At 47.5% G+C, this 27,726-nt stretch overlaps 1 protein-coding gene across 2 annotated transcripts; it reads right to left on the reverse strand.

Moving 5' to 3' along the window:
- Positions 1-1,228: 1,228 nt before the first annotated feature.
- Positions 1,229-21,543, reverse strand: rab3ip (RAB3A interacting protein (rabin3); the record flags this gene model as incomplete). 2 transcript variants are annotated; one of them, XM_080537771.1, is made up of 10 exons in its annotated part: positions 1,229-1,311; positions 1,468-1,534; positions 1,900-1,999; positions 3,122-3,234; positions 4,356-4,484; positions 4,830-5,036; positions 6,567-6,644; positions 13,217-13,312; positions 20,947-21,109; positions 21,296-21,543. In XM_080537771.1, the coding sequence occupies 10 exons, from the start codon at positions 21,541-21,543 to the stop codon at positions 1,229-1,231; spliced, it is 1,284 nt and encodes a 427-aa protein (XP_080393897.1). The 2 variants fall into 2 exon arrangements, with proteins under 2 accessions (XP_080393897.1, XP_080393898.1); XM_080537772.1 differs by lacking the exons at positions 13,217-13,312; positions 21,296-21,543 and having other exon boundaries at positions 20,947-20,964.
- Positions 21,544-27,726: the final 6,183 nt, after the last annotated feature.

Below are 27,726 nucleotides of genomic sequence, written 5' to 3' on the forward strand. Positions count from 1 at the left end.
AGAGTGTGTGTGTGTGTGGATATATATATGTGTGTATGTGCGTTTTATCTCTGCTGTATCATTAACACACAGAGCCACAGCCATCTCCCTCATTACTAATCACCTGTGCGAACAGAAACACACTCTCCTTTGTATGTGTGTGTGTGTGTGTGTGTGATCAGGCTGTTTCCACTACAGTTACAGGAGGAAAATACCCCAATAGTCTATCTAGAATAACACCTTGAGACAGACAGACAATCAATCAATTGATCAATCAACCAGACATACAGACATACATACATTCAGACAGACAGACAGACAGGCAGACAGAAAAGAGAGAGAGGACACACCCACAGCGGTTCCAGAGGTATACAATTTATTATTCAGTTCCAGAAAGGCACTCAAATAAAGTGAGGGAGTTGCATGGGTCTGGAGTGTAGAGATAAATATTAACACACACACACACACACACACACACATATACAGCACATACTTAACCACCCACACACACACACACACACACACACACACACACACACACACACACACACACACACACACACACACACACACACAGACACAGACACACACACACACACACACACACACACAAATAAACAGCAACATACTACCTACAGGGTGGAGGGCTGGGACTACACACAAAGAGAGAAAGAGAGAGAGAGAGAGACAGAGAGAGAGAGAGAGAGAAAAAGAGAGAGAGTTGATGTGTTTGTAAAACTCAAAAATGTACAGATTCTTCATCAAAGTCCTGGGGTACCACAGGAAGCAGGAACAGAACAAGCGGTGTGGTGAGTGTTGATCCTTCTAGAACCTTCTGAGCGGTGTGTGTTCCGGACCAGAGAGCTGACTCAGCCTTTTAACAGCACAGTCAAGACTCATGAGAACCACAGCTGAACCACTCCAGTCCTGTGTTTAGTCAGGATGAGGGTGGACACACACAGCTCCGGTGCCACAAACACACACACGAACACACGCATGCGCATACACACAAACACACGCACGCACACGCACACACACAAGCTCTCTCACACACACACACACACACACTCTCAAGCACACACACACTCACATGATATGAAGGAGAGTTTTGGATGGGGGGGTGGAGGAGGAGGGGGGGCAGTCCCTCTGAGAGACGGCTGACATGATTGGAGGAGAGCTCTCCTGTCGGTCCGGGGGGGCGTGTCTAGGGTCAGGGATGGAGGCCACGCCTCCCTCTCGACCCCATTGGTCACAGCTCCTCCTTGTAGAAGCCCAGCTTAGCGAATGACATCTCCTTCCTCAGGAGCATCACCTCCCAGAACGTCTGCTCAGCTGCAGAAGGACAGGGACTCAGGATGAGTGTGTGTGTGTGTGTGTGTGTGTGTGTGTGTGTGTGTGTGTGTGTGTCTGTCTGTGTGACATAGTCGAGTAGTGCTTAGTAACCACAGTAACATTGAGAGCCAGTGGGCAGTAACCACGGTAACTCACCATCCTGTTTGACCAGTCCTTGGTGGATGTAGCGGATATAGGTGAAGAAGTTACACACTGATGTAATCTGGGGGGGGGGGGGAGAATAGTTCAATATTCAACATAGACTGGCAAATACACTGAGGTTGTATATGGAAGGTCCCGTAACTGCTTATGAATTTAGAATTTGCTATTTAGCAGACGCTTTTAATCTGAAGCGAGTTACAATTAAAGATTACAGGGACATTCCCCCTGGAGTAACTGAGGGCTAAGTGCCTTACTCAAGGGCACACTAGTGGTGGTGGTGTTTCAGGCAGGATTTGAACTCACAACCTTACGATCACCAGTCCAACTCACTATCCACTACCCTCTAACCACAGTAAAGAGATGCAGTAATAACTGGTTATTATCCTGTAACAGCAGTAAAGAGACATGGTAATAACTGGTTATTACCCTGTAACGACAGTAAGGAGAGACGTAGTAATAACTGCTGGAGTCTCCAAACTTGATCCTGTGCTTGCAGGTCTTGGTCTGACCACTGAGGGCACACTTCCTGAGGGAGGGAGAGAGATGAGAGAGAGATGAGAGAGGGAGATGAGAAAGGCAGAGGAGGAGGGAGGTTAGGAGGGGGGTGACTAGGCCAACAACCTTCCTACAGGAGCCAAGGTTCTATCTAGGATTAGGATTCATCAACTGTAAACTCATCTGGAGGGGAGGACTCTGATTCACTAACAAACACATAGTCAGTTCAGATACTGCCAATGCTTCTCTCTCTCCTACACACACACACACACACACACACACGCACGCACGCACGCACGCACGCACGCACGCACGCACGCACGCACACACGCACACCCTCTAAGCCCAGCATCATGCCTCTAACGCTAACGTTAGCCTAGCACACCACACTGCGAGGCCGGAGGATGGACAGACCACAGAGATGGAAGAGATGGAGGGAGGGATGGAGGGAGGGGCAAGGAAGGGGGGAAGAGAGAGAGCAAGGGAGAATTGTGAGGACTTACGTGACTACCTCAGCCCTTCTGCCACTAGGGGGCGTCCAGACGGGTGTGAACAACAGAAAGAAAGAAAAGAAAAGAAAAACAAAGTGATGGAGAAATGAGGAGAAAGACGGCAGCCAAGCAAATACACCAACAGAGAGAAGACAAGCATGGAGGTGAAGAAGAGAGGGATAGAGAGAGAGAGAGGGAGGCAGAGACTAGGAGAGATGGGTGAAAGGAGAGAGAGAAAGGAGAGAGAGAAAGGGGGGAGGGGAGAGAGAGAGAGGCAGAGACAAGGAGAGACAGAGAGAGAGAGGGGAGAGAGAGAGAAAGGGGGGAAAGGAGGGGGAGAGAGAGGCAGAGACTAGCAGAGACAGAGAGAGAGAGAGGGGGAAGAGAGAGAGAGGAAGGGCGGAGAGGGGGGGGGGACAGAGGCAGAGACTAGGAGAGACAGAGAGAGAGAGATGTCTGTGCATCAGAATGAAGATGTAGTCCTTAGATAGGCCTGTCATCTAATAACCGACCTATCCCAGAGGAGAGTGACAGTGGTGAGTGGGGATTGGTCAGGCTGTATTCTGTTATGTTAGACCTCCTTCACATCCTGGATCAGAGAGGCGTGTGTGTGTGCGAGTGTGTGTGTGTTTGCTATGTGTGTGTGTGTGTGTGTTTCTCACTTGGGCCCTCCACACTCCACAGCGGAGGCCTTGACCACGGGGAGGGGCTGGAAGCCCACCGGCTCCACGCTCAGGGTGTTCAGCTCCACTGCCTCCAAGATGGCTGACCCCAGCTAGAGACAGGTCAGGGGTCAGAGGTCAGAGGTCACAGAGAAAAGGCTGTACCCACAGAGACAGAACCGGGGGGTATTCCATCAACGTTGCTAATCGTCCAAGCTTATTTTGGATTTTTTAAAATTGTGCAAAATTTAACAAAATAAGCCTGGATTTTCCTTTAGCGACCTTGATGGAATACCCCCCTGATGTAGTCACTGCTACTCTGCTCAGGTCATTACATTACTGACGTTGATTTGACTGCTTGAATTATTACATTATATACATACAGTATATATATATATATATATTATTTTTTAATAATTTATAATAATAATAAATACAATGAAATGTATTTATTTTTGTTTATCCAGAGCTGGAGATCAGCAGCAGTAGCAGCATGCTGCCACAGGGGGGCAGTGTAGGAGAGTACAGAGCATACAGATGAAGGTAACAACAATAATAATAATAATAATAATAATAATGCAATTATTTTGTATTATTTTGTACCTAGTATTAAGGTAGTGTTAAGGGTTAGGGTAGTATTATGGTAGTATTAAGGTAGCATTAAGGGTTAGGGTAGTATTAAAGTAGTATTAAGTGTTAGGGTATTATTACTGTAGTAGGGTTAGGGTAGTATTACGGAAGTATTCATGTAGTATTAAGGGTTATGGTAGTATTACTGTAGTATTAAGGTAATATGGGGGTAGTATTAAGGGTTAGGATAATATTATGGTAGTATGGGGGTAGTATTAGAAGAGTAAGGGGGTAATATTAAGGTGGTATTAAGGTAGTATTACAGGAGTATTAAGGTAGCATTAAGGTGGTATTATAGTAGTATTACAGGAGTATTAAGGTAGTATTAAGGTGGTATTATAGTAGTATTACAGGAGTATTAAGGTAGTATTAAGGTGGTATTATAGTAGTATTACAGGAGTATTAAGGTAGTATTAAGGTGGTATTATAGTAGTATTGGGGTAGTATTAAGGTGGTATTATAGTAGTATTACAGGAGTATTGGGGTAGTATTAAGGTGGTATTATAGTAGTATTACAGGAGTATTGGGGTAGTATTAAGGTGGTATTATAGTAGTATTACAGGAGTATTGGGGTAGTATTAAGGTGGTATTATAGTAGTATTACCTCGCTCTTGGAGAAGGTGAGGCAGGGGAAGATGTCCTCTCTGTAGACTCTCTCCAGGAAGGGACAGGTGGGCTCCAGGGTGGGCTCCTCCTTCCACACCTTAAACTCTCCAAACAGCAGACTGTCCACCTGGGAGAACACACCCTGTTAGTCTCTCTCTCACACATGCACGCACGCGCACGCACGCACGCACGCACGCACGCACGCACGCACGCACACACACACACACACACACACACACACACACACACACACACACACACACACACACACACACACACACACACACACACACACACACACACACACACACACACACACAGAGAGGGGGGAGAGATAATAGGTGGTGAGAGATGGAGGGGAAGAGAGAGAGAGAGAGAGAGAGAGAGGTCAGGGGTGGTACCTCTCTACAGGTGTTAGGAGAGGTCAGAGGTCAGGGGTTAGATGTCAGGGGTCAGAGGTCATGGAGGGTACCTCTCTGCAGTCCCGTACGATGGGCAGGGTGAGGCTGAGCTCCTGGGGGCCGCCCAGTGTGGCACTGCTGGTGCTCTTGTTGCGGCCGTGGCCCTTCTTAAAGGGCCGGGACCCCCCCGGGGCGGGCAGCTCCCCGCAGGGCGAGGGGGGCGACGACGACAGCACCAGGGTCTTCAGCGCCGACACCTCCGCCTGCAGCACGTCAATCTGGGGGGGAGAAGCAGTGTGGGTAAATGGTAAATGGACACTGGCTCCCCGCTTCACTACACTGACTGGCACCCCGCTCTCTTCACTACACTGGCTCCCCGCTGGTGGAATGAGCTTCCCACGGTTGTCAGAACTGAGGAGACACTACCCATCTTCCGTCGGAGACTGAAGACCTACCCCCCAGCACTGTGTCTCCTAAGATTTCTACTTCCCCCTTGTACTGTTTCTCCAGTGTCTATATAAAAATGTTTTAAAAAAAATACGTATATACTTTATTTTTTCTTCTATCACGACTGCCAATGGCCCCTGGCCTGAGCTAGATTACTCCTGCTACAACTGGTGAATCGATGATAATAATAATAATAATAATAATAATAACTTTATTTGTATAGCGCTTTTCCTGCAAATGTTGCAGCTCAAAGTGCTTTAATCATTATATAATCTTAATTAAATTATTTTGTAACTTAAATGCAATATTAAAAGGTTGGGTTTTTATCATCTTAATTTAATTATTTAGTCATTTAAAGGCAAAAAGATGGGTTTTTAGTCTTGACTTGAACATATTTGCTGAGGTTGCATCCCTAATGTAAACTGGCAGTGCATTCCACAATTTGGGTGCATAAAATGAGAATGCAGCCTCACCAAATCTCTTCTTTTGTACATGTGGTACACAGAGAAAACCAGCGTCAGAAGACCTGAGAGCTCTATTGGGCTGATATGCTAGCAAAAGGCCTTTCAAATATTCTGGTGCTATGCCAGTGAGAGCTTTATAAACAAGCAGAAGGATCTTGAAATCTATTCTGAACTTAACAGGAAGCCAGTGTAGAGTTTCTAAAATAGGAGTTATATGAGCTTGTCTGCTTGTTTTGGTTAAAATTCTCGCTGCTGCATTTTGGACTAATTGCAGCTGGCCAATAGCTTTCTTCGGAAGACCAGAAAGGAGACTGTTACAATAGTCCAAACGTGTAATAACAAAAGCATGCATTAACACTTCTGCATCAGCTTGGCGGAGAACATTTCTAACTTTTGCAATATTCCGTAGATGATAAAAAGCATTTCTAGTGATAGATTTGATGTGAGGCTCAAAGCTTAAGTCAGAATCTATAATCACACCTAGATTCTTAGCTTCATGATCCAGATGATCCACTTGCTTAGTCAAATGTATTGATTGTAAGTCGCTTTGGAATAAGGCGTCTGCTAAATGCCAAAAATGCAAATGGAAATGACTGCACTTATAGCGCCTTATTCCAAAGCACTTTACAACGGCCTCTCATTCACTCATTCACACACACATTCACACACCAATGGCGGAAACGCCGGAAAGCTACCATGCAAGGTGCCGGCCCGCTCATTGGGAGCAATTTGGGGTTCAGTGTCTTGCCCAAGGACACCTCGACATTTGGCCAGCTGGGGGGGATCGAACCACCGAACCGCCAACCTTGCGATCTTTAGACGCTGGCTCTACCTCCTGAGCCATGGCCGCCCGGTGTGTGTGTGTGTGTGTGTCTGTGTGTGTCTGTGTGTGTGTACCTTGCCAAGGGCCTCCTTCAGTTGCTTCTCGGCGGTCGCCTGCTTCACATTGGCCTCCCGCACCATCTTATGAGCCTCCTGTAGGGGGCAGCAGAGATTAAACACACACACACACACACACACACAGACACACACACACACACACATACACACAGACACACACAGAAGTGCCCCCACCACACACACACACACCCACACACCCACACAACAAGCGGGCATCCAGAGAGGAGCATATTAGCAGCTCCACCACACAGGAGAGGAGAGAGAGAGAAGGAGGGAAGACGTTAAAGGAAGAGAAGAGAAGGAGGAGAGAAGCCCTCCACCCGGAGGACATCCAGCCACGGCCTCATTCAGCCACTCCCTCATCTGACCGCCACATGTTAGTGTAGTAGTGTAGTAGTGTAGTATGCTAGTGTAACCAGGGAGTAGCTGAAAAGGACTGTATACTTTAGGAAGGGGCTGGTTATCTAACTAAGGGAGCTAAATAGGCAGTATAGGAGGATACAGGCAGGGGGCGACAGCAAACCGTTAGACTGGCAGTTAATGTCGTTAGCATTAGCAAGGGAACTAGCATTAGCATTAGCCTTCAAACAACTAGCATTAGCATTAGCGCTACAAACAACTAGCATTAGCATTAGCGCTACAAACAACTAGCATTAGCATTGAAGCTACAAACAACTAGCATTAGCATTGAAGCTACAAACAACTAACACACGGTATTACAGATGAACAACACATTTATTACACGACGGTTGTATACATCCCCATATATACATTCCCACCCGGCCGGCCACACACACACTCTCAATCACTCACTGATAGTCTCTGGCCTGAACAGGCTTATAGTCCAGTGGCGTGGTGCGCGTTGAGGCCTGGTTGAACGGCCTGTGCGTCGATGAAGTGGTCCGCGTAGAAGCTCCGCTGGAGTCTGTGTTCGCTCGTGGAGGCGACGATTAATGTCCAGCTGGCGTCCCGCTTGGTCCAACGTTGAACACAACTAAAACGGGCTACCGTGGTACACTCGATGATCGCTTTCCTGGCGTCTTCAGTTGCTGCACGGGGTGCGCGCTGCTGAATCCGCCATCTTGGATCGGCTTCTCGTTATTCTCTCTCGTACTGCTTCTCTCTCGTTCTGCTGCTCACCACACACTCACTGACTCCGCCCTTCCGTCTCTTATATACCACCACCGAACGTAGCATCCGGGTCACAGACACACCCCGGATACTACGTCATCAAACATATGCATAAAACATTACAAGAATAATACATACACTTCACAAACGTATATAATTGTATAGAAAATAACAAAGGAAATACTAGGGGCAAAAATAGGGCTGGTTTGGGGAAACTAAACTGGCACTAAACTGTGGGCCTTCACAACAGCCGCCCCATGAAACCCTCGGTTTCAGTCAACTAAGAAGGCACACTGGCTAGGCCGCTCCAGCAGCGCGAAGTAGGAGGTGATAGTGTCGACCACTCTGCCTGTCTGCCAGGCGGCGCGCGGAAGGGACTGGTCCCTCACCAGTACCACGGCACCTTCGGACATCTTGTCTCTCTCCCTCAGCAGAATCGTCTGCTTCTCCTCCTTCTCCAGGGCGCGGATGTGCTCCTCGAAGCAGAGCAGAGCGTCTTCCTGGTTCATGTTCTCCAGCGCCTCGTACTCAGCGAAGGAGGGGTCGTCCAGCAGGTACTGCTGGGCCTCGGACCAGGTGGTGCAGTAGGTGACGTTGGCCATGTTGTCCAGAATGCTCGTCAGCGCCTCACAGTTCCTCTTCCTGAGCTGCTTGGCTTGTTCCTTCTCCTTCTTAGCCTGGTAGGCCTTAAACACTTGCTTCTTCTCACTCAGCTTGGGCAGGGCGCTGTAGCGTGGGTCGTTGATGATCATTCTCATGGTTTGCTCCCATGACGCGTCGGATGAACCACCATCCTCCTCCAGAAGCTCTTTGAAGGCCTGCTTGGCCTCCTCTTCTGGGTTCCACTTTACTCTCTTCTTCGCCAACTTCGGCCTTTCCTCCTTGGAGGCGTCTACAATACTGGCTGAGACTTTCATGGCTGACGTGTACTCGACGGAGTTGACGGGTGCGTCAATGCTGACCTCGGCCACGTGAGGGTGCATGGCCACCTGCAGGTGTTCCTCGGCAACAGCTGTTGCCGCCATGGCACGGTAGCGCCACCACCGGGACTCCTTAGTCTGGGAGTTGTAGTAGTAAGGCTTCCCATCCAGAGACTTATGCTCTGTCCACAGAGACTTCTTCCTCGGTTGGTCATCCTGTGGTGAACCATTTGTGGTACTAACTGTTCCAGGTGCACTGGCAGCAATAGATTCCACTCCAGGCGGTCCGGTTGGTTGGTTTGCTTCTTCGGTTCGGACATGGAGGGATGACGTAGCTCTCCCGTCCCTCTCTCTCCACTCGGTAGCGCCTTGGAGGGCCCACCCAAGCGCAGTCTTAACAGCCATCGGGCAGCCTCGTGGTCCTCTCAGCGGAGGACGGAGCGACACGATCAGGTCAGCGTTGTCCGAGCCGATGAGAAGGGTTGGCTCCGCTCCTTCTATCGGATGTAGGTCTACTCCCCGTAGGTGGGGATATCTTGCGCGTAACCTCTCCAGGGGGTAGTCGTAGCGGGAGAGCGCTAGCTGGTCGGCGGTGAAGACATTCTGAAGCCGATGTCTATCCGACGGCCGCCCCGCCGGGGAGATAGAGAAGTTGATTCTCGCCCCGGTGACCTCTTTAAGGTCGCGACGTATCGTGCGCAGAGTCAGCTTCTCCGCAGTCCCTTGGAGCCCCAACTGGCGCACTGCCCCCTGGAGAAGGATGGTCCGTTCCGACCCGTCGTCTAGAACGGCGTACGTGTCGTACACAGCGTTGTTGTGGTGAAGTCGGACCTTCACCACCTTCAGTAGAACCTTGGAGCCGCTGCTCTGTGGCGAGTCTAGGTAGTAGACAGGGGTTTCCTCTTCCGGTGCGCGACCGGACCTAGGGCTTCTGTTGCCCTCCGTGGACCTGGCGAGGGAGACCTCGTGTAGGATGTGGAGGTGGACCTCCTCACAGCGGTTGCACTTCCTCCTCAAGGTGCAGTTCTTCGCCAGATGGTCGCGCCCACAGTTCCAGCACCTCTGGTTCTTCTCGAGCCACCTCTGCTTGGCCTCGGTACTCAGGTTGTTGAAGTCACTGCACTCATTGAGCCAGTGCTCGCTGGTGCAGTACGGACATGGCGGTGGACCTCTCCGTCCCTTTGGAGGGGGTTGAGAGGAATCCTTTCCCTCAGGTCGGGTGGTCCTCTCTCTCCGAGGCTCCTCCTCCGTGTGCAGCACTCCTACTGGGCGTCCTCTGTTCGAGCTCGGCCCGTCCCAGCGGTCTCCCTTCTCCCTCTCCTTCTTCGGCTCAGCGTAACCCATGGCGTCTACGTTGGTGTCATGCACTTCCTCCAGTAGGAACTCCGCGAAGGCAGCCATGCTCAGACCCAACTTCTCGGGGTTACGAACGCGCTGCTGTCGCCGGAACCTCTCCTGCCGGAAGCGTGGGATCTTGCGGAGCAGCCGCTCTACGTTGGAGGTGCTGTTGATCTCGCTGGCGCCAGCTGGGCCCTGCGTCTTCAGCATCCCAACCAAGGTGTGCACGCGGAGCGCGAAGTCATCCAGCGCCCGGTCATCCTTGATGGGGGCCTGCTGTTCGAGGGCTTGCAGTTCAGCAAGGGCGTGGTTCCAGGGACGACCGTAGCGGGCATCCAAGTCAGCGAGCGCTCTGGTGTAAGGTGTCGGTGCGGAGGCATGGGCCAGTACCATGTTGTGGGCTCTGGGGTTCCTCACATGCTGAAGGAGAATCGCATATTTGTAGGACTCTGAGCAGGAGTTGTCCAAGAGCGTGTCTAGGCAGATGCGTAGCTCCACATACTGGCTCCTGTCCTCGTCCTTGAAGAAGGGGAACTTGGGTCCCTCCACCTGGGGGAACATCCTGTAGTGGATCATCGGTGCTGGAGTGACGGTCTGGGTGTCCGGCCTGCATGCATTTTGGTGCACTGGAGGACCTAGGGGTGTGCTACGCTCTTGGGGGATGACTCCCCTCCCGGGCAGCGACGCTGGCTCCCTCTGGGCCGCGTAGCGGTCGGGTCCCTGGTCCTCTTCCTTCCAGGTGGTCAGCTGGGCCTGTAGTTGGACAGTCCTGGCGGGGGTCATGGAGCCATCGGCGGGGGGTTCAGGAGATGGCACTCGAGAGGGCCGTGCGGATGATACTCTGGAGCTACAGGCCGACGGAGTTCTGCTGATGCACACGTCGCGCATGGTCTGCATCATTTCCTCCATCTTCTCTGCGTGCAGTTGCTCTCTCGCCATCTGCCTCTCCGCCGCGCGTTCCGCCCCCTCCATCTGGAGGCGCTCGCGCTCGTACTGGATGCGTTCCCTCTCTAACGCCTCCTGGCGCTGTCTCTCCGCCGCACGTTCCGCTCCGTTCATCTGCCTCTCCGTCTGGAGGCGGTCGCGCTCCATCTGGAAGCGTTCCCGTTCTAGCGCCTCCTGGCGCTGGAGGCATTCACGTTCTAGCGCCTCCTGGCGCTGTCTCTCCGCCGCGTTCACGTTCTAGCGCCTCCTGGCGCTGTCTCTCCGCCGCGCGTTCCGCTCCGTTCATCTGGAGGCGTTCGCGTTCTAGCGCCTCCTGGCGCTGGAGGCGTTCACGCTCGAACTGGAGTCGTTCCCGCTCTAACGCCGTCTCGGCCTGTTGGCGCTCCCGCTCTAACGCCATCTCGGCCTGTTGGCGCATATATTCGGACAGCGCGGCACCACTCCCTCTGGAGTGCAGGCTATCCGCCCCAGAGGCAGAACTGCCCACGGAAGCCCTGGACCGGTAGGAAGCCACTGAGCGGCAGGAGCTAGGTCTCGAGCGCGCCGTACTGGGAGGCAGATCGTTAAGGCTGAGGCCCTCCCTCTTCCGCCCGCAGGCGCTGTCGGACCGGGCCTCTCCTTCCTGTTCTTCCGTTTCCACGGCAAAACCCTGCGGTTCTGCCATCTCATCCTCAGGCTGGTGCTCTTTGAGGGCTGTCTCAGTGCTAGCCACCCGCTCGCCGGCGGACACCTCGGCCTCTCCGACCACTGTATCCCGTGGAGTGCGCTCCTCGCTACCACTCAGTGAGCTTTCGAGCTCAAGCTCATACTCCTGTAACCTCGGAGGCAACCGCGGGACTCTCTGTGGTCGTGGCTCTGGCTCAGGGGGCGGAGAAAGGGGGGTAACTGTCTGGTCTGGTTGGCTGCGCTCAGCCATGCTATCACTACACTACCTATCCGGCTCGAAGGACCAATTGTAACCAGGGAGTAGCTGAAAAGGACTGTATACTTTAGGAAGGGGCTGGTTATCTAACTAAGGGAGCTAAATAGGCAGTATAGGAGGATACAGGCAGGGGGCGACAGCAAACCGTTAGACTGGCAGTTAATGTCGTTAGCATTAGCAAGGGAACTAGCATTAGCATTAGCCTTCAAACAACTAGCATTAGCATTAGCGCTACAAACAACTAGCATTAGCATTAGCGCTACAAACAACTAGCATTAGCATTGAAGCTACAAACAACTAGCATTAGCATTGAAGCTACAAACAACTAACACACGGTATTACAGATGAACAACACATTTATTACACGACGGTTGTATACATCCCCATATATACATTCCCACCCGGCCGGCCACACACACACTCTCAATCACTCACTGATAGTCTCTGGCCTGAACAGGCTTATAGTCCAGTGGCGTGGTGCGCGTTGAGGCCTGGTTGAACGGCCTGTGCGTCGATGAAGTGGTCCGCGTAGAAGCTCCGCTGGAGTCTGTGTTCGCTCGTGGAGGCGACGATTAATGTCCAGCTGGCGTCCCGCTTGGTCCAACGTTGAACACAACTAAAACGGGCTACCGTGGTACACTCGATGATCGCTTTCCTGGCGTCTTCAGTTGCTGCACGGGGTGCGCGCTGCTGAATCCGCCATCTTGGATCGGCTTCTCGTTATTCTCTCTCGTACTGCTTCTCTCTCGTTCTGCTGCTCACCACACACTCACTGACTCCGCCCTTCCGTCTCTTATATACCACCACCGAACGTAGCATCCGGGTCACAGACACACCCCGGATACTACGTCATCAAACATATGCATAAAACATTACAAGAATAATACATACACTTCACAAACGTATATAATTGTATAGAAAATAACAAAGGAAATACTAGGGGCAAAAATAGGGCTGGTTTGGGGAAACTAAACTGGCACTAAACTGTGGGCCTTCACAACAGCTAGTGTAGTATGCTAGTGTAGTAGTAGTGTAGTATGTTAGTGTAGCATGCTAGTGTAGTAGTGTAGTATGCTAGTGTAGTATGCTAGTGTAGTAGTAGTGTAGTATGTTAGTGTAGCATGCTAGTGTAGTAGTGTAGTATGTTAGTGTAGTATGTTAGTGTAGTATGCTAGTTTAGTATGTTAGTGTAGCATGCTAGTGTGGATGTTGGGGTGCAGCCTGGCTGTATATCCAGTAGAGGGGTATCTCAGCTCTGGTTGACAGACAGACAGACAGACAGACAGAGAGAGAGACAGGGGGTCTGTGTGTCCCAGTCTCTGGGGGGGAGGGGGGGGTCGTAGGTCACAGGCGATAGGTCAAAGGTCAAAGGTCACGGAGGAAGGACCAACCTCAAACAGGCTAGCCGTTAGCTCCTCCAGCTCCCTCCCCAGCTGGTCCCTCACCCTAGACAGCCTGTCACACTCCTCGTCTTTTAACTTAAGCTCCTTAAGAGACGGAACCAAACCAACACAACAAACAACACACAGCAAAAACAATGAACTAAATCATAATGTGACAACAAAATATAAAACAAAGGAAATAAATGAAATAATAAAGGCCTCGTTCGTTTTACTGAAGAATGTAGAATGGAGATAAATCAATAAATGGTGGTACAGGATGGCTCGGTGTGGGGAGGGAGGGAGGGAGGGAGGGAGGGAGGGAGGGAGGGGGGGAGGGAGGGAGGGAGGGGGGGGGGGGGAGGGAGGGAGGCTCAGTGTGTATGGAGGGCTCTAACCCCTGACCGTGACCCTAACCCTGACCCAACAACAGGGAAGAGACCAACTAAATCTTGTTGGTGTCTGGAGTATGGACCTGGCTGCAGGGGGGGTGGGGGAGTGTTGGTTCTACAACCTTGGGAGGGGTGTGTGTGTGGGTGGGCAGTCTTGTCTGACCTGCTTAAGCCGGGTACACACATAAAGATTATCTGGCCGATTTTGGCCCGATTTTCCCCCTTCCGACCAAAGACAGAAAACGCCCGATTATCGGATGGCTCTAAAGATTTTCCTATAACATTATCCTGTGGTGTGAGGTGTGTTAAGAGTCAATCTCTCCAGACAATCTGCTCGGAGAATGGTCGTGGCCGGCAATCGTAAATGTCAAATGTGTTCAATACTTACGACCAAAAATCCTAGGGTTGCCAGATGGACTCTGTTTTTTTGGGTGGAATTAGCGGTTTTAGACTGTGGTTAGGGTGGAAAATGTCAATCCCATCAGGCAACCCTGCTTGCGAGTCCGATTGTGACGGGGAATGGAATGTAGCCAATCAAGAAGCGAGCTGACTTCTTCTGCACTTTATTTGCACTTTATTTGCCCTGTCGCACATGGTTGCCTCGTACAGGTCAGTCAGGGTACTTACTACATTAGATAATAATAAGAAGAAGAAGAACTTTATTTGTATAGCGCTTTTCCTGCAAACGTTGCAGCTCAAAGTGCTTTACTCATTATATCATCTTAATTTAATTATTTTGTAATTTAAAGGCAATATTAAAAGGATGGGTTCACGCGAGATTTCTGGCTTGGGGAACGAGACTCTAGAGCATGGGTCAGCAACAGGCGGCCCGCGGGCCGAATGCGGCCCACCAAAGCTTCCCATCGGGCCCGTGGAATATTTATGTTTTTTAAAATATTAATGAATTCAGAAAATGTGAGGAGGGAAATACCGTTTAGAATATATAGGGCGCGTTCGTAAATTCGTCGGAGCGCACACTGGATTCAACGTCGTCATGGAACCAAGTAATTTGATTGGACTAGAGGCAGTCACGTGGACGCTCTGATTCTCTCAGAGCGAATTTACGAACGCGGCCATAGCATATATAGTTCTTCCAATGCAGGACGATTCAGACCTAACTCATTCACAAAGCTGCAACCTTGCATCTAAATAGTAGTAGCAAAGCTGAAACTAATTCCCGTCTTTTAAATGGAATTCGGCAGACGTAGCGCCTATTCGCATGCAAGAATGGGGACACACTCATAGCTCTCATTTAACATTTCGTTTTTTTTCCCCCACATGCTCTTGTTTAACATTTCGTGTTATAGGCTCCTTTTTCACATGCACATTATAGTGACTTAAATAACAAATAACTTCTCAGTCAAAACATGAATGATGTAAATGGCTTGTTATGATTGTAGAACCCAGACAGCCGGGAGAGATGCACTAGCTGCCCTCTCGTTCAGATAACGTTCTGCTAATAATTCCACTGGCATGTCCATATCCAGCTTTTAAGTTGCTTTTAAGTCTATTTTTCTGTGACGGGTCTCAGGGTATGACTTCTCAGGGTATGATTCTCTGAAAGCTGCATGCCTTGTATAATTGTAACGGCGAAGATTGTATCGTTTTTCAATAGCTTCGGTGCAGATGAGGCATACAGGTTTTGCGTTACTAAATGTTGGCAGATGAATGCGTACTTGTCAGTCCATTCCTCATTAAAGCTGCGTTTTTCCACATCAATTTTACGCTTCAGGTTGTTTGAGAGTGACATTTTGCTTGATTGATAACTGAAAATGATTACAATGAAGTGAAGCCAAAATATCTTGATCGCCCCCTGGTGGCTGGCTGCAGTATAGGTGTCAGGAGTCTGTTAACACTGATAATAAATCAATAACATACATTTTGTAAGAAAGTGAAGATATTAAACAATAATATGCTAATTATGCCTAAATAGAATACATAAAAATAAGTTCGGCCCCCACAGTGTAAGCTTCGAAAAATTCTGGCCCTTGGACAAATGTAGTTGGTGACCCCTGCTCTGGCAATTATTTTTCCCAGGGGGCCAAATGAGCAACTGAAAATATTTTGGAGGGCCGGGCCAAAATTCCGAACTCAATTATGCATAATATACATTTTATTTCTATATAAAAAGCAGTAAATGGCATTGTTTTGACCGCTGGTAAGAGTGTATGTTATTATTTTGCAATTAAAAGGTGAGGTTAGCTTTCAAAAATATCATTTATTCAAATAGAATTTCCAAAATGATAAACAAAATGTGAAACATTTGACTAATTTTCAGTCACATTAATAACAAAGGGCATTTTGAGTTTCATGTACTAAACAAGGATTTTTTTTTTGCTTTCTAAAGACATCACATCATCTTTGTAGCCAAGTATTATAAATAAACAAGACATGTCACTGAACTGTGTAAAGAAAAGTGTCCCAGTTTTGTAGCCTTTTTGACTTTACATGCCTATATTAAACATTGAATGTTTTCAGAACTGTGCAAAAAAAAAAAAAAATCCCAAAAGTGTTCCATTTCACTTGTTATATTTCCACATTTTAGTGTTCTTCAGTTCTTTTTTTTTTTACTGTGCAGAAAAAAAGAAAAGGATAAAGTGTCCCAAAACCTTTTTAGCACTTTGCTCAGGCTGAGCCATCTGACGGCTGTCCGGTACCTGACATTACCATGTTCGCTCTCTTGCTCCTCCAATAGTGAAACAAACTGCCTGTGATTTAATGCTCGCGCTCTGATGAAATTAACTGTTGTAGTAACAACATCAACCACATGGCTAAGTTTTAGCACTGACTTGCACAACGCTTGCTGATGAATAATACAATGTATACAGCAATTTCTGCTCTGCGTTGAGTTCACCTCACTTTATCTTGCATTCTTTTCAAAAGCCCAAAATGTTTCCCTGTCAAATTCGGACATCCATCCGTAGTGACACCTGCCAGTCTGTCCCATTCGAGTCCCAGTTTGTCCATGCATGCGTTTACCTCGGTGAACAGATCACTCCCCGTTGTGGTTCCTTTCATTGGCCGGATTGCTGCCAGCTCCTCCGTAAGCTTTAGTAGGGTGTTAGGTACTAATTTTAAAGATTGCTTTTGCTGGTACAATTGATATACATTGTTCTAGAGCATACTCTCAGAAGCACAGAGCACTTTGTTTTATGAAGATAGGACATACGGTTGCTGAGATACAACCCATTTTGTGAACCGAGACAGGGTCAAAAAGGTCGCGCACCTAACAATGGACACCTGTCTTCCGGAATGGCACCAAATGGACCTTTTTATCACTATATTTTACATACTTTACTTCATAGCTTAAGATAGGTTGGTCACACTGTAATGACATTTTCAGGGATGATAGAAACTACTATGCATGACATTTAAAATAAATAAATATGAAAATAGTATGCTAATTAAATGAATAATATGCAAATGTACATGTTAATTTACGCAGATCTGTGGGAAAATCTTGATTAAAAACCGTTTTAACAGCTCCATATACCCCAATCACTTAAAATAAAGTGTTAACTTATTATAGTATACTATTATAGTATAAGTAACATTGCTCCCTTTGTGTTGAACATGGTTTTTAGTAATATGTGATTGTGATAATTGTGATTTAAAATCCATATTATGAAAACTATTTCTATAATAGGCGAATCAGTATTGTGACCATGCTGAGTTATGAAAAGCCCATTTTCATGTAGGCTAACTATTTATTTATTTATTTAATAAACAATGAGTTATAATCAAAGATGATATATGATCAAAGGACAGCTAACACTCAATAGGCTTAGCCCTTAGATGTACTATAGACATTGTTTTATATTATGACTAAACCAATGTCAAATGAAAGAAATTAGATTCCAGACATTGTATCAAATCAAATCAAGTTTTATTTATATAGCTCATTTCTCACAAGATGTGACTCAATGCGCTTCACATACTGACAGAGCCACAAGCAGGCAAAGGTAAAAAATCTGTACACCAGCTGCTGCCGCGTTGCTCCACTGAAAGCCCGCTGCTGTTTCAGGCTGCGGTGGCTGTCACCATAAAAGAAAACCCGGATCGCATCACGGATCTGGATCAACCACCAACAACCTGTATATCAACATTTAGCTTAGAACTTGCAGTTTCTAACTAGCTATGTTGTGAATACATATCTGTAAGAAATGTCATAATATCGAAGTGAAATGGTTCTTACCTTGTATTTCAGTCAATATTCGTTGTCTGCTTTCACAACACACTTGTGGAGGTCGGGATGAGTCTTGCCAAGGAAAACTCACTTGACTCCAGTCCAGTTTTTATTACTGCAGTTTGCGAAAGAAAGATATTTGGCCACACTAGGTTTTGCGGGGAGCATTAAAAAGTGAAATCTCACGAAACCGAGCGTTCTACGGGTCTGTCGCTGTAAACATGATCTCATAACTTATGATTATTAAAACGGACATTGACAAAATAATACAACACTTTAAAAAACACATAGAGGTATATTTTTATGTTGAAATGTAACAATATATTGTCATAGAAATGCCACAAAAGTGCATTTGATATTGTAGTAGCATGTTATTTTTGTAGAAGTATTCCTAGCGTCCACATTCTGTCACGTGACCTAACACCCTACTTTAAGTGGCGCGAAAAAATTAGTAGTCCATGTTTGAAAGTTCTGCGTTCGGCATCCACTTTCCTCTTTTTGGCATGAGCCGACATTTTCGCATTTTTCAGGGGTGACAAGGAAGGTAGGCAGTTCAGGCAGTGGTGTGCCGTCAGGGCCAGCAAGGCCTTCTCTGCTGGCCTAAACATCATCAGAATATACATTTAATTTTTATATTTTTTTTCTACAAATATGTATTAAATTATTCCCGTAGTCTATTCTCTTCATTTCATAGCTTTCCTCTTGGTTGCGCTGCTTCCAGACATTTGGAGGGCTGGCCTTTAGCTTTTATCCAATCAAATTCAGCCATAATGTGTTGCCAGGGTACCAAGAAATCTGCCCGCCTGCAGATTCAACAGTGGCGCGAGTACAGATTGTAATTTAAAGTGAGCGAGAAAAGAGCTGTGGCGTGCCGTGGTCAGATCTCGAGTTGGCAGCAAATCCAAGCAAATCCGACGAAGGGGCCTTCTGGATGGCGGAGCACCTGATCAGCCCCTTCACGTCTTTTGATTGGATACAAACTATTGGGAGGCGGAGCTAACACACTGAAACTTGATCTCGCTAATTTGTGTAGATGGAAGGTGTTGTTCTACAAGCCGAACCCCGACGTTAGCGACGATATCCATGTAAAAGGACTTATTGGTGGAACTGATCAACTGTACAACAGAGTCATTGAAGTCTTCTTGAGGAAAGAAAGGAGGATGGATTTTGTGTTCAAATAATCAGTTGTTTTGGTGAGTACAAAGGATTTAATGTTTTCTGCAAGAGATGTAGACATACGGAGCGACCCTGGGGTCCATAGAGATATGTGTGTTGTGTTGCCTGGCTCAGTTGTGTGAGTAAGTGGGGCTTCAATGCGATCTTCTAACCACTTCCCGGGCTGCTACCATGGAAAACGACACACCCCCGTGACCGTATGAACACGAGGAAGATAACCATCCTTAAATGGAACCTCGAAACGGTTCTCCTATCGAGATCGACAGACCGAAAAGTTCGGGAAATAACTGACGCTTTCGTTTTCATGCAATGAATTGAATACACCCAGACAAGGTGCCGCTATAATAACAATGGCAACGCCCGGTTATACTGCGTTTCTGTCTAAATGTATAGTTTCTAGAGCCATGGCGTCATAATGATGGTATTAAGAGGTGGAATAATTCAGGTAGGACATCACTGAAGGCCTAGGTGTGAAATGCACCGCCCGCCACTGAGTTCAGGGGTGACACGGAAGGAAGACAGGTTGTCAATCACACGCATTTCACGTGCACGATTGCGTGCACTGTGAGAATAAATGGGCTTCAAAATAAAAGCAATGCGGTTTTAGTCCACCCATTAGAAAATATTATATATAAATTTTTATTTTATTTTTTATTATCATGTAATCTTTCGCGGGCGGTCAGAATCATCCGGCGGGACGTATTTGGCCCGCGGGCCGTACAATGCCCAGGTCTGCTCTAGAGAGTCTGGAGTCTGTCGTAACGATAATCTTTATGTCTGTGGGGTGCTGAAATGGGGAAATCGGCGCACACCACACACAATACGATCAAGGCTGTTCAATCCAATATTTTTTTTCTTCATGTGTGGGGTCTGTCTCAGATTAAAAAATTGTTAAGATTTTGAAAATCCTTATGTGTGTACCCCGCTTTAGACTCACTCAGCAGAGATTACCACTTATCTCCACCCTCTCTCTCTCTGTCTCTGTCTTTCTTTCTTTCTCTCTCTCTCTCTCTCTCTCTCTCTCTCTCAACAGTGGGTCTCTACAGGTGCATTTCTACTTTGTTGATCGACAGGAAAGACTTCAAGGGGACAATTGTGGGTGTGGCTGAGGGTTGGGGGCGTGGCTGAGGGTTGGGGGCATAGCTGAGGGTTGTGGGTGTGGCTGAGGGTTGGGGGCGTGGCTGAGGGTTGGGGGCATAGCTGAGGGTTGTGGGTGTGGCTGAGGGTTGTGGGTGTGGCTGAGGGTTGGAGGTGTGGCTGAGGGTTGGGGGGTGTGGCTGAGGGTTGGGGGTGTGGCTGAGGGTTGTGGGTGTGACTGAGGATATGGCTGAGGGTTGTGGGTGTGACTGAGGGTATGGCTGAGGGTTGGGGGTGTGGCTGAGGGTTGGGGATGTGGCTGAGGGTTGTGGGTGTGGCTGAGGGTTGTGGGTGTGGCTGAGGGTTGGAGGTGTGGCTGAGGGTTGGAGGTGTGGCTGAGGGTTGGGGGTGTGGCTGAGGGTTGGGGGTGTGGCTGAGGGTTGGGGGTGTGGCTGAGGGTTGGGGGTGTGGCTGAAGGTTGGGGGTGTGGCTGAGGGTTGTGGGTGTGACTGAGGGTATGGCTGAGGGTTGGGGGTGTGGCTGAGGGTTGGGGGTGTGGCTGAAGGTTGGGGGTGTGGCTGAGGGTTGGGGGCGTGGCTGAGGGTTGAAGGTTGTCATGACGTCCTGAACCTGCCTCCTGCCGCTGGTTTAACAATCTCAACAGAGACTCAAACCTGGGAATTAACCCAGACACACACACACCCACTCACCCACTCACCCACACCCAACCAAACACACACACACACACACACACACCCAGCCACCCACACCCACCCACACACACACATGCACCCACCCACACACACAGACCCACACACATCCACCCACACCACACCCAAAGACAACCACACACACACTCACACACACACACACACACACACACACACACACACACACACACACATTCTTACCCTGTGTGCCTTGGCCAGCTCCTCCCTCAGCCCCTCAGAGGGAGTCCTCAGTCGAGACAAGCTGTCACTCACACCAACAGACTCCTCCCCCTCCTCCCCGCCCTGGAACACCCCCTCGCCAGGCTCCACCTCCAGGCGGGGGAGGGGCTCCAGCCCCAGGACACTGCAGGGAGGGAACCATGGCAACAGATGTGACAGCGATTCGTTCTTTCAAGCCAATAGCAGACCAGCTAACCCTGCCCCAGTGAGAACTCTAGCCAATAGCGGACCACAGTGTGTGTGAGAGGGTGTGTGTGGTGTGTGTGTGCAGTGTGTGTGTGTGTGTGTGTGTGTGTGTGTGGTCTCTCACCTGCCATTGTGTGGCTCGTCTTGACGGGGAGGGGCGGAGTAGACGGGCTGGGTGGGCAGCTGGTCGGCCCGCAGGGCGTTGGCGGGGCGGGGGGAGGCACCCAGCGAGGGGGGGCGGGGGGAGGCGCCCAGGGAGGGGGTGCGGTACAGGGCGCTGGGGGGCCTTGTTTCCGCCAGGCCGTGGAGGTCAGGGGTTGTGGGGGAGGCCAGATTGACCTCATGGAAACCTTCGAGGGGCTCGCTGGCCATCGCCCTGCGATGTCATACACCTGCCCTCTGGAGGGGTGGGGGTGGGGGTGGGGGGGTGGAGGGGGGTAACAGAATGATGAAATGATGAAATGAGCAGATCAATAGAAACTCCAGATGGTCATGACAGGTCAGACTACAGGTCAGACTACAGGTCAGACTACTGCTGCCACAAGGGCTGCTGGGAGGTGGAGTTCTCTACTACATTCCTTATTCAAACCTTTCCTCAGGCCTACTGCAGTAGGACTCAGTAACTAGGTCGTCATGTGGGAAGACTTGCACCTTATGCATCACACACACATGCCTGTATGGCTGCAGAATGGTCAGGTTCATCTACTCACTCACATTTTTATTTTAGACATTTAGCAGACGCCTTGATCTAAAGCCACTTACAACAAATACATTTGTCTAAGTAAGTGAATCATCTATCCACCAGTCATCATAGGAAAAACGAATCTATGCTGGGGGCAGTCAAAAAGCTATCTTGACATCCTAATGAGTCATGAGCATGGTGTAGTTATGAATGTTCTACTGTCCTGTATGTTATCATTGGAGGGTTGTCTTGGTTACCTACCATGGTGATGAATGTAGAAGCAACTGACAGATGGAGGTGACTGGACAGTCCCTTCACTCAGACAGACAGACAGTCAGACAGTCAGACACAGTCAGTCACTCAGACAGACAGACAGACAGACAAGTTTGTGCTTCAGTGTGTGTCCTGGAAGAGAAGAAGAGGAAAAAATAAGAGTTAGCATAGCTTCAGTTAGCCTGCCTTCAATTAGCATAGCTACAGTTAGCATAGCATCAGTTAGCATAGCATCAGTTAGCCTGCCTACAGTTAGCCTACCTACAGTTAGCCTAGCTCCCTCCCTTCCTCTCTCTCTCTCCCTTCCCCTCCCCCATATCTTCATCTCCACCTCTCAGACCAATAGTTCAGATAAAGCTATAGCAGGGCTGCCAAGTTTCACCAAAACTTTGGAGTGAGATTTTATGCCGGTGGAGCGACGCAAAACTGAGCACGTTTGGCAGCAGCGGCCCCTCTCTCCCACCCAATTATTATTATTATTATTATTATTATTATTTTTGCTAGTTTCCTACAATTTTACATCATAATAAACCAGCACAAGAAATGGAAACAATTGGAAAATGTTATAAAACAAGACAAATTCAGACAGTAATAAAAATATATTATATTTATTATCATCTATCTATAAATAAATAAATCATGTAACATCAGAATAACTCTTTTAACTGTCAATCAACCATGTAACATATTAATCACTCTTTTAATTGTCAATCAACCATGTAACATATTAATCACTCTTTTAACTGTCAATCAACCATGTGACCTATAAAGTTACAACATCTTATGCAGTACAACAACCCCAACCCTTACAAGCGGTGTTCATAACTCTGTGTTGTAGGCGTTTGTGGCAGATTTTAAGATGCCTTAATAACAGAGGTAGGGGGCTCCCACTTGAAACATTCTGGCTCGAGGCCAGCCATCTTCACCGTCATGATGGATGAAAGGGTTCCATCAAGAGCCAGACTGTTACGGGTTTTGGTTTCTGACCTGGCAACCTTTTTGGAAGGGGGCTGACCCTTCGCTGCCCATATTGAAAGCAGGTCTGCCTGCTTACTGCTCTCTGCTTTGATGACATCTTTAAACAGACAAAATGCAATGATGATTCAAAATCAGAAGTGCTGATTTGAGGTAGTTTTTACAACTAAACATGACATAAAAAGCACAAGATAATCCGTCTGGTCTGAAACACCCCCGCCCACCACCAGGGCCAACATCGTACTTCGCTAAATATCCTTTTACGAGCTCACTGCTCACAGTTTTAGTTTTACAATTACGAGCTCACAGTATCAATTACCTCGCAAGCAGTTAAGTGATTCAATTTAGTTATATTTTAATCAAGAACCTGGATTCTAATTCGAATGAGGTGAGATTTACCTCATATATATATAACTAAATCCTATTCTAGTGAGGCCTTAAACCATAAACTGGAGAATCAAGACTGGTTAGATGAACTAAAATGCACACAGGTTGAAGAGGCATGGCTAGGTTTCAAAACCAAATTCCTATTGACAGTATAGCCCCCATGAGAACCACCAGGGTTAAAACCCGATCGGAACCATGGATGAATTCGGACATTCTAAATGCTATGAAAGTCAGAGACCTAAAATGCTCTGAAGTTCAAAAATGCAAATCAAAATTAGTGAAACACTTAAACGAAGATCACAAAACCCACTTTGAGAAAATTAAAAAACAATGCAACAAACTATGCAATCAGGTAATTACCATGACCAAATCTGCTAAGAAAGAATACCTCGATAACAAAATCGAAGAAAACTTAAACAAACCACGTGACCTTTGGAAGCTACTTAATAGCCAACTAGGTTGCAGTCAAAAACTCAAAACCAGGTCTACAAACATCAGCATAAAATCTGGTGATTCTCTCCTTACAGACAAGCTGGATGTGGCTAAGTGCTTAAACACTTTCTTTACAACCATAGCCACTAAATTAGTTAACAATCTACCACCCCACTCAGGGCGTTATGGTGTAGAGCACATCCGTGCGTTCTACAATAAACTGGGTGTACGCAATGATGATTTTAAACTCTCCATGGTGTCAAACGATGAGGTGTTTAAAAAGCTAGGCGCTCTACACTCAGAAAAGGCCACGGGCCATGACAATATTCCAGCCAGATTTCTAAAAGACTCAGCTGCCTCCATTACCCCAATCATCACCCACATAATAAACCTCTCCATCAAACAGGGACACGTCCCCCTTGACTTTAAAATAGCAAGGGTAACCTCACTGTATAAAAAAGGAAGCAAATTAGACCCAGGCAACTACCGACCTGTTTCTATTCTTAATTCCATCTCGAAACTTATGGAAAAAATAGTTTATGAACAGGTCGATAGGTACCTTACCGAAAAAAAGCTGATGTATGAATTTCAATCAGGATTCAGAACATCCCATTCCACTGACACATGCCTTCTCTATTTGAACGACCACATCAACCATGAGGTGGACTCGGGCAAGTACTGCGGCATGGTCATGCTGGACCTCCAGAAGGCCTTCGACACAGTAGATCACCACATATTGTTAGATAAACTGAAAGCAATTGGGTTCGATAGAACATCGGTGAGCTGGATGCAATCCTACCTGGAGGGGAGGGAACAGGTGGTTAGTGTGAACGGAACACTGTCCCCCCCCCTCCCAGTGACCTGCGGCGTTCCACAAGGAAGCATATTGGGACCTTTACTGTTCCTAATATATGTGAATGACATGTCATCAGCATGTAATTGCAATTTGTTCCTGTTCGCGGATGACTCGGCTCTGCTGGTCTCTGACAGGGACATATTGCAGGTGGAAAAAGCGCTAAGCACTGAACTGAGTAGAATCTGCATCTGGCTAGCTGACAATAAACTATCAATACACCTAGGTAAAACTGAAACCATCCTATACGGATCCCCATCTAAACTCAGAAAGGCTGAAAATTTTAAAATAAAAGTGGGTAACATTAATATCACAAGAAAAGAGGATATTACATACCTGGGCTCCATCTTAGAGGCAAATCTTTCCGGAGATAAAATGGCAGCAAAAGTAATCAAAAAAGTGAACCATAAAACTAGATTCTTGTACAGGATATCCTCACTTGTCAGTAAAAACACACTGAGGACCCTATCAGGAGCTCTCATTCAATGTCACTTCGACTATGCCGTAACATCATGGTACTATAGAACCACAAAGGCCCATAAAACAAAATAAACTGGTTAGGCTTCTGCTAGGCCTCAACCCTAGGACACATCTAACCGCTGCTCATTTTTTGAGCCTTGATTGGCTACGAGTAGTTGACAGAGTGCAGCAGCTTGCACTGGGCCTAGTCTTCAAGATACGCTACACCACAAAGACACCCAAGTACCTGTCAACATACTTCCAAAAAGTGAACAACGTCCACACTTACAACACCAGAGGAAGCTCCACGAACCACGTTCAACCGCGTTGCACCACAAACAAGGGTTTAAACTCGTTTGCAAACTATGCAGTAAAGATGTGGAACGCCCTTCCTATAATCTTAAAGGAGTGCAAAACACTGCCCACCTTCAAAACCACTCTCAAAAAACATTTACAGGAGGCTGCAATCCGTAACTGGACCCTCTAAAACAAAAATCAGATTAAAAGACCTGAACTACCCACTGTACATACTTGGTGTTTTGTCCCCCGCCCCCACCTGTGGTGTATGTCCCCACCTGTCCTACCCGCTGTACATACCTTATGTTTTGTTGTATTGTTCTTCCCATGATGGATGTACGTTTATCTTGTAGATAGTAATAGTTATTTGTCTGTATTATCATGTAGATAGTACTAGTTCTTTTCTTATGTCTGTCTTACATGTAACGATGAATTGAAAATCAAGGACCCCAATTGAAATAAGCCAGTGGCTTTCTTGGGTTTTTATCCTCTTAGTTTGACCTTGTATGTAATATGTACTTTCATGTACCTACTTCTGCAAACATTCTAATAAAGTTTTCAATCAATCAATCAAAACCATTCTGGCCGTCCGCTTCAAGCTACCGCTCCGACTGCGCACGCGCAAGCATAATAACGCGAGTGCAGAAAGAGGACGTCACGAATCTCATGTCCGGTAGCTTTCTTTCAAGGAATTTCAAAAATAAAAGTCCCGTAAAACAAATTGTTATTTCTCGCCGTGAGAAATAGAGTTGCGGCGTGAGAGCGTGAGAACTGGTTGAAATGCGTGTGTCTCACGGTGATTGCGTGAGACTTGGCAGCCCTGCTATAGTGTGACTGACGGTCCACAGCTGATTTGGTTAGATTCAAGTTTATTGTCAGTACAATACCAGACAATGAAATGCAGTTTAGTGTCCAAACCAGAACTGCAAATTTATAGTGATATAAGAACATGATATATTAGATATAGAGGCTCTGATGCAGTTAGAGGAGAAGACAGGAAGTCAGAACAGAGTCAGAGTTCTGTCTCTCATTTCAGAGTACCATCAGTGAACTAACGCACACGCACACGCACACGCACACGCACACGCACACGCACACGCACACGCACACACACACACTGCGCCAACATTCCAAAGGTGAGACTACCTCATTGATACTGTGTTCCTATCAGACGACCGGCGGGGTGAAGTCCCAGCCCTATTGGCTGAGACAGCGAGAGCTAACGGTAATGGAAGCTAACTGGGCGCAGCCCCTGTCTGTCAGGACGGCTGCCATGGTAACAGTGGGCGCCGCCGGGCATTCCTTTCTGGTCAACATGGAGGTGTGAAGACGGCAGTGTGATGTCACCTTAACTCAGGTGTTTGTGTGTGTGTATGTGAGTGTGCGTGTTTGTGTGTGTGTGTGAGTGTGCGTGTGTGTGTGTGCGTGCGTGTGTGTGTTCATGGTTGGGTGGGTTTCTTTCTAGAGAGAGTGTTTCTGTGTCTAGACTAGAATAGCAACATCCTGCAGGCCATTCTGGTCTGCGCACGATTCGAGTAAAACACAGACTTCTCTCATCCCGTGTCAATACGCCACACGAAACACAGACGTCGGGGAGTAATTTCTAAATGACATGAGGCTCCCAGATAATACTAATCCTGTGCGAATAGGGCTTAAGTCTGTGTGTCTGTGTCTGTGTCTATGTCTATGTGTGTCTGTGTCACTATGTGTTTATGTCATGAGTGTGTGTGTGTGTGTGTGGGGGGGGTATTCAGTTATTATTATTATTATTATTACTGGTGAATTATTATGTCACAATATAACCCTTTTTACTCATCTTTACCAGGGATGCCAATAATTGTGGAGGGCACTGTAGTCTGTAACTGTCTGTGTGTGTCTGTGTGTATATCTGTGTGTGTGTGTGTGTGTGTGTGTGTGTGTATGTGTGTAGCTTGTTCGTATAGCCTACTCTGACCTAGTGTGCTGACTCTAGTGAGTGGCGTTAGCATTAGCCTCAGGATGACTAGGCTGCAGCCATCTGCCCTGTGTTGCCACGGCGATACCTGATACAGACGCTGCTACCTCATCAAATATGGAGGTCCAATGATCTGCAGGGGCTGTTTCACCACCACCATCATCATCACTATCATCAACACCATCACTATCATCATCACCATCATCATCATCATCATCATCATCATCATCACTATCATCAACA

Source organism: Nansenia antarctica (assembly GCF_963989245.1).
Source record: "Nansenia antarctica genome assembly, chromosome: 8".
NCBI lineage: Eukaryota > Metazoa > Chordata > Actinopteri > Argentiniformes > Microstomatidae > Nansenia > Nansenia antarctica.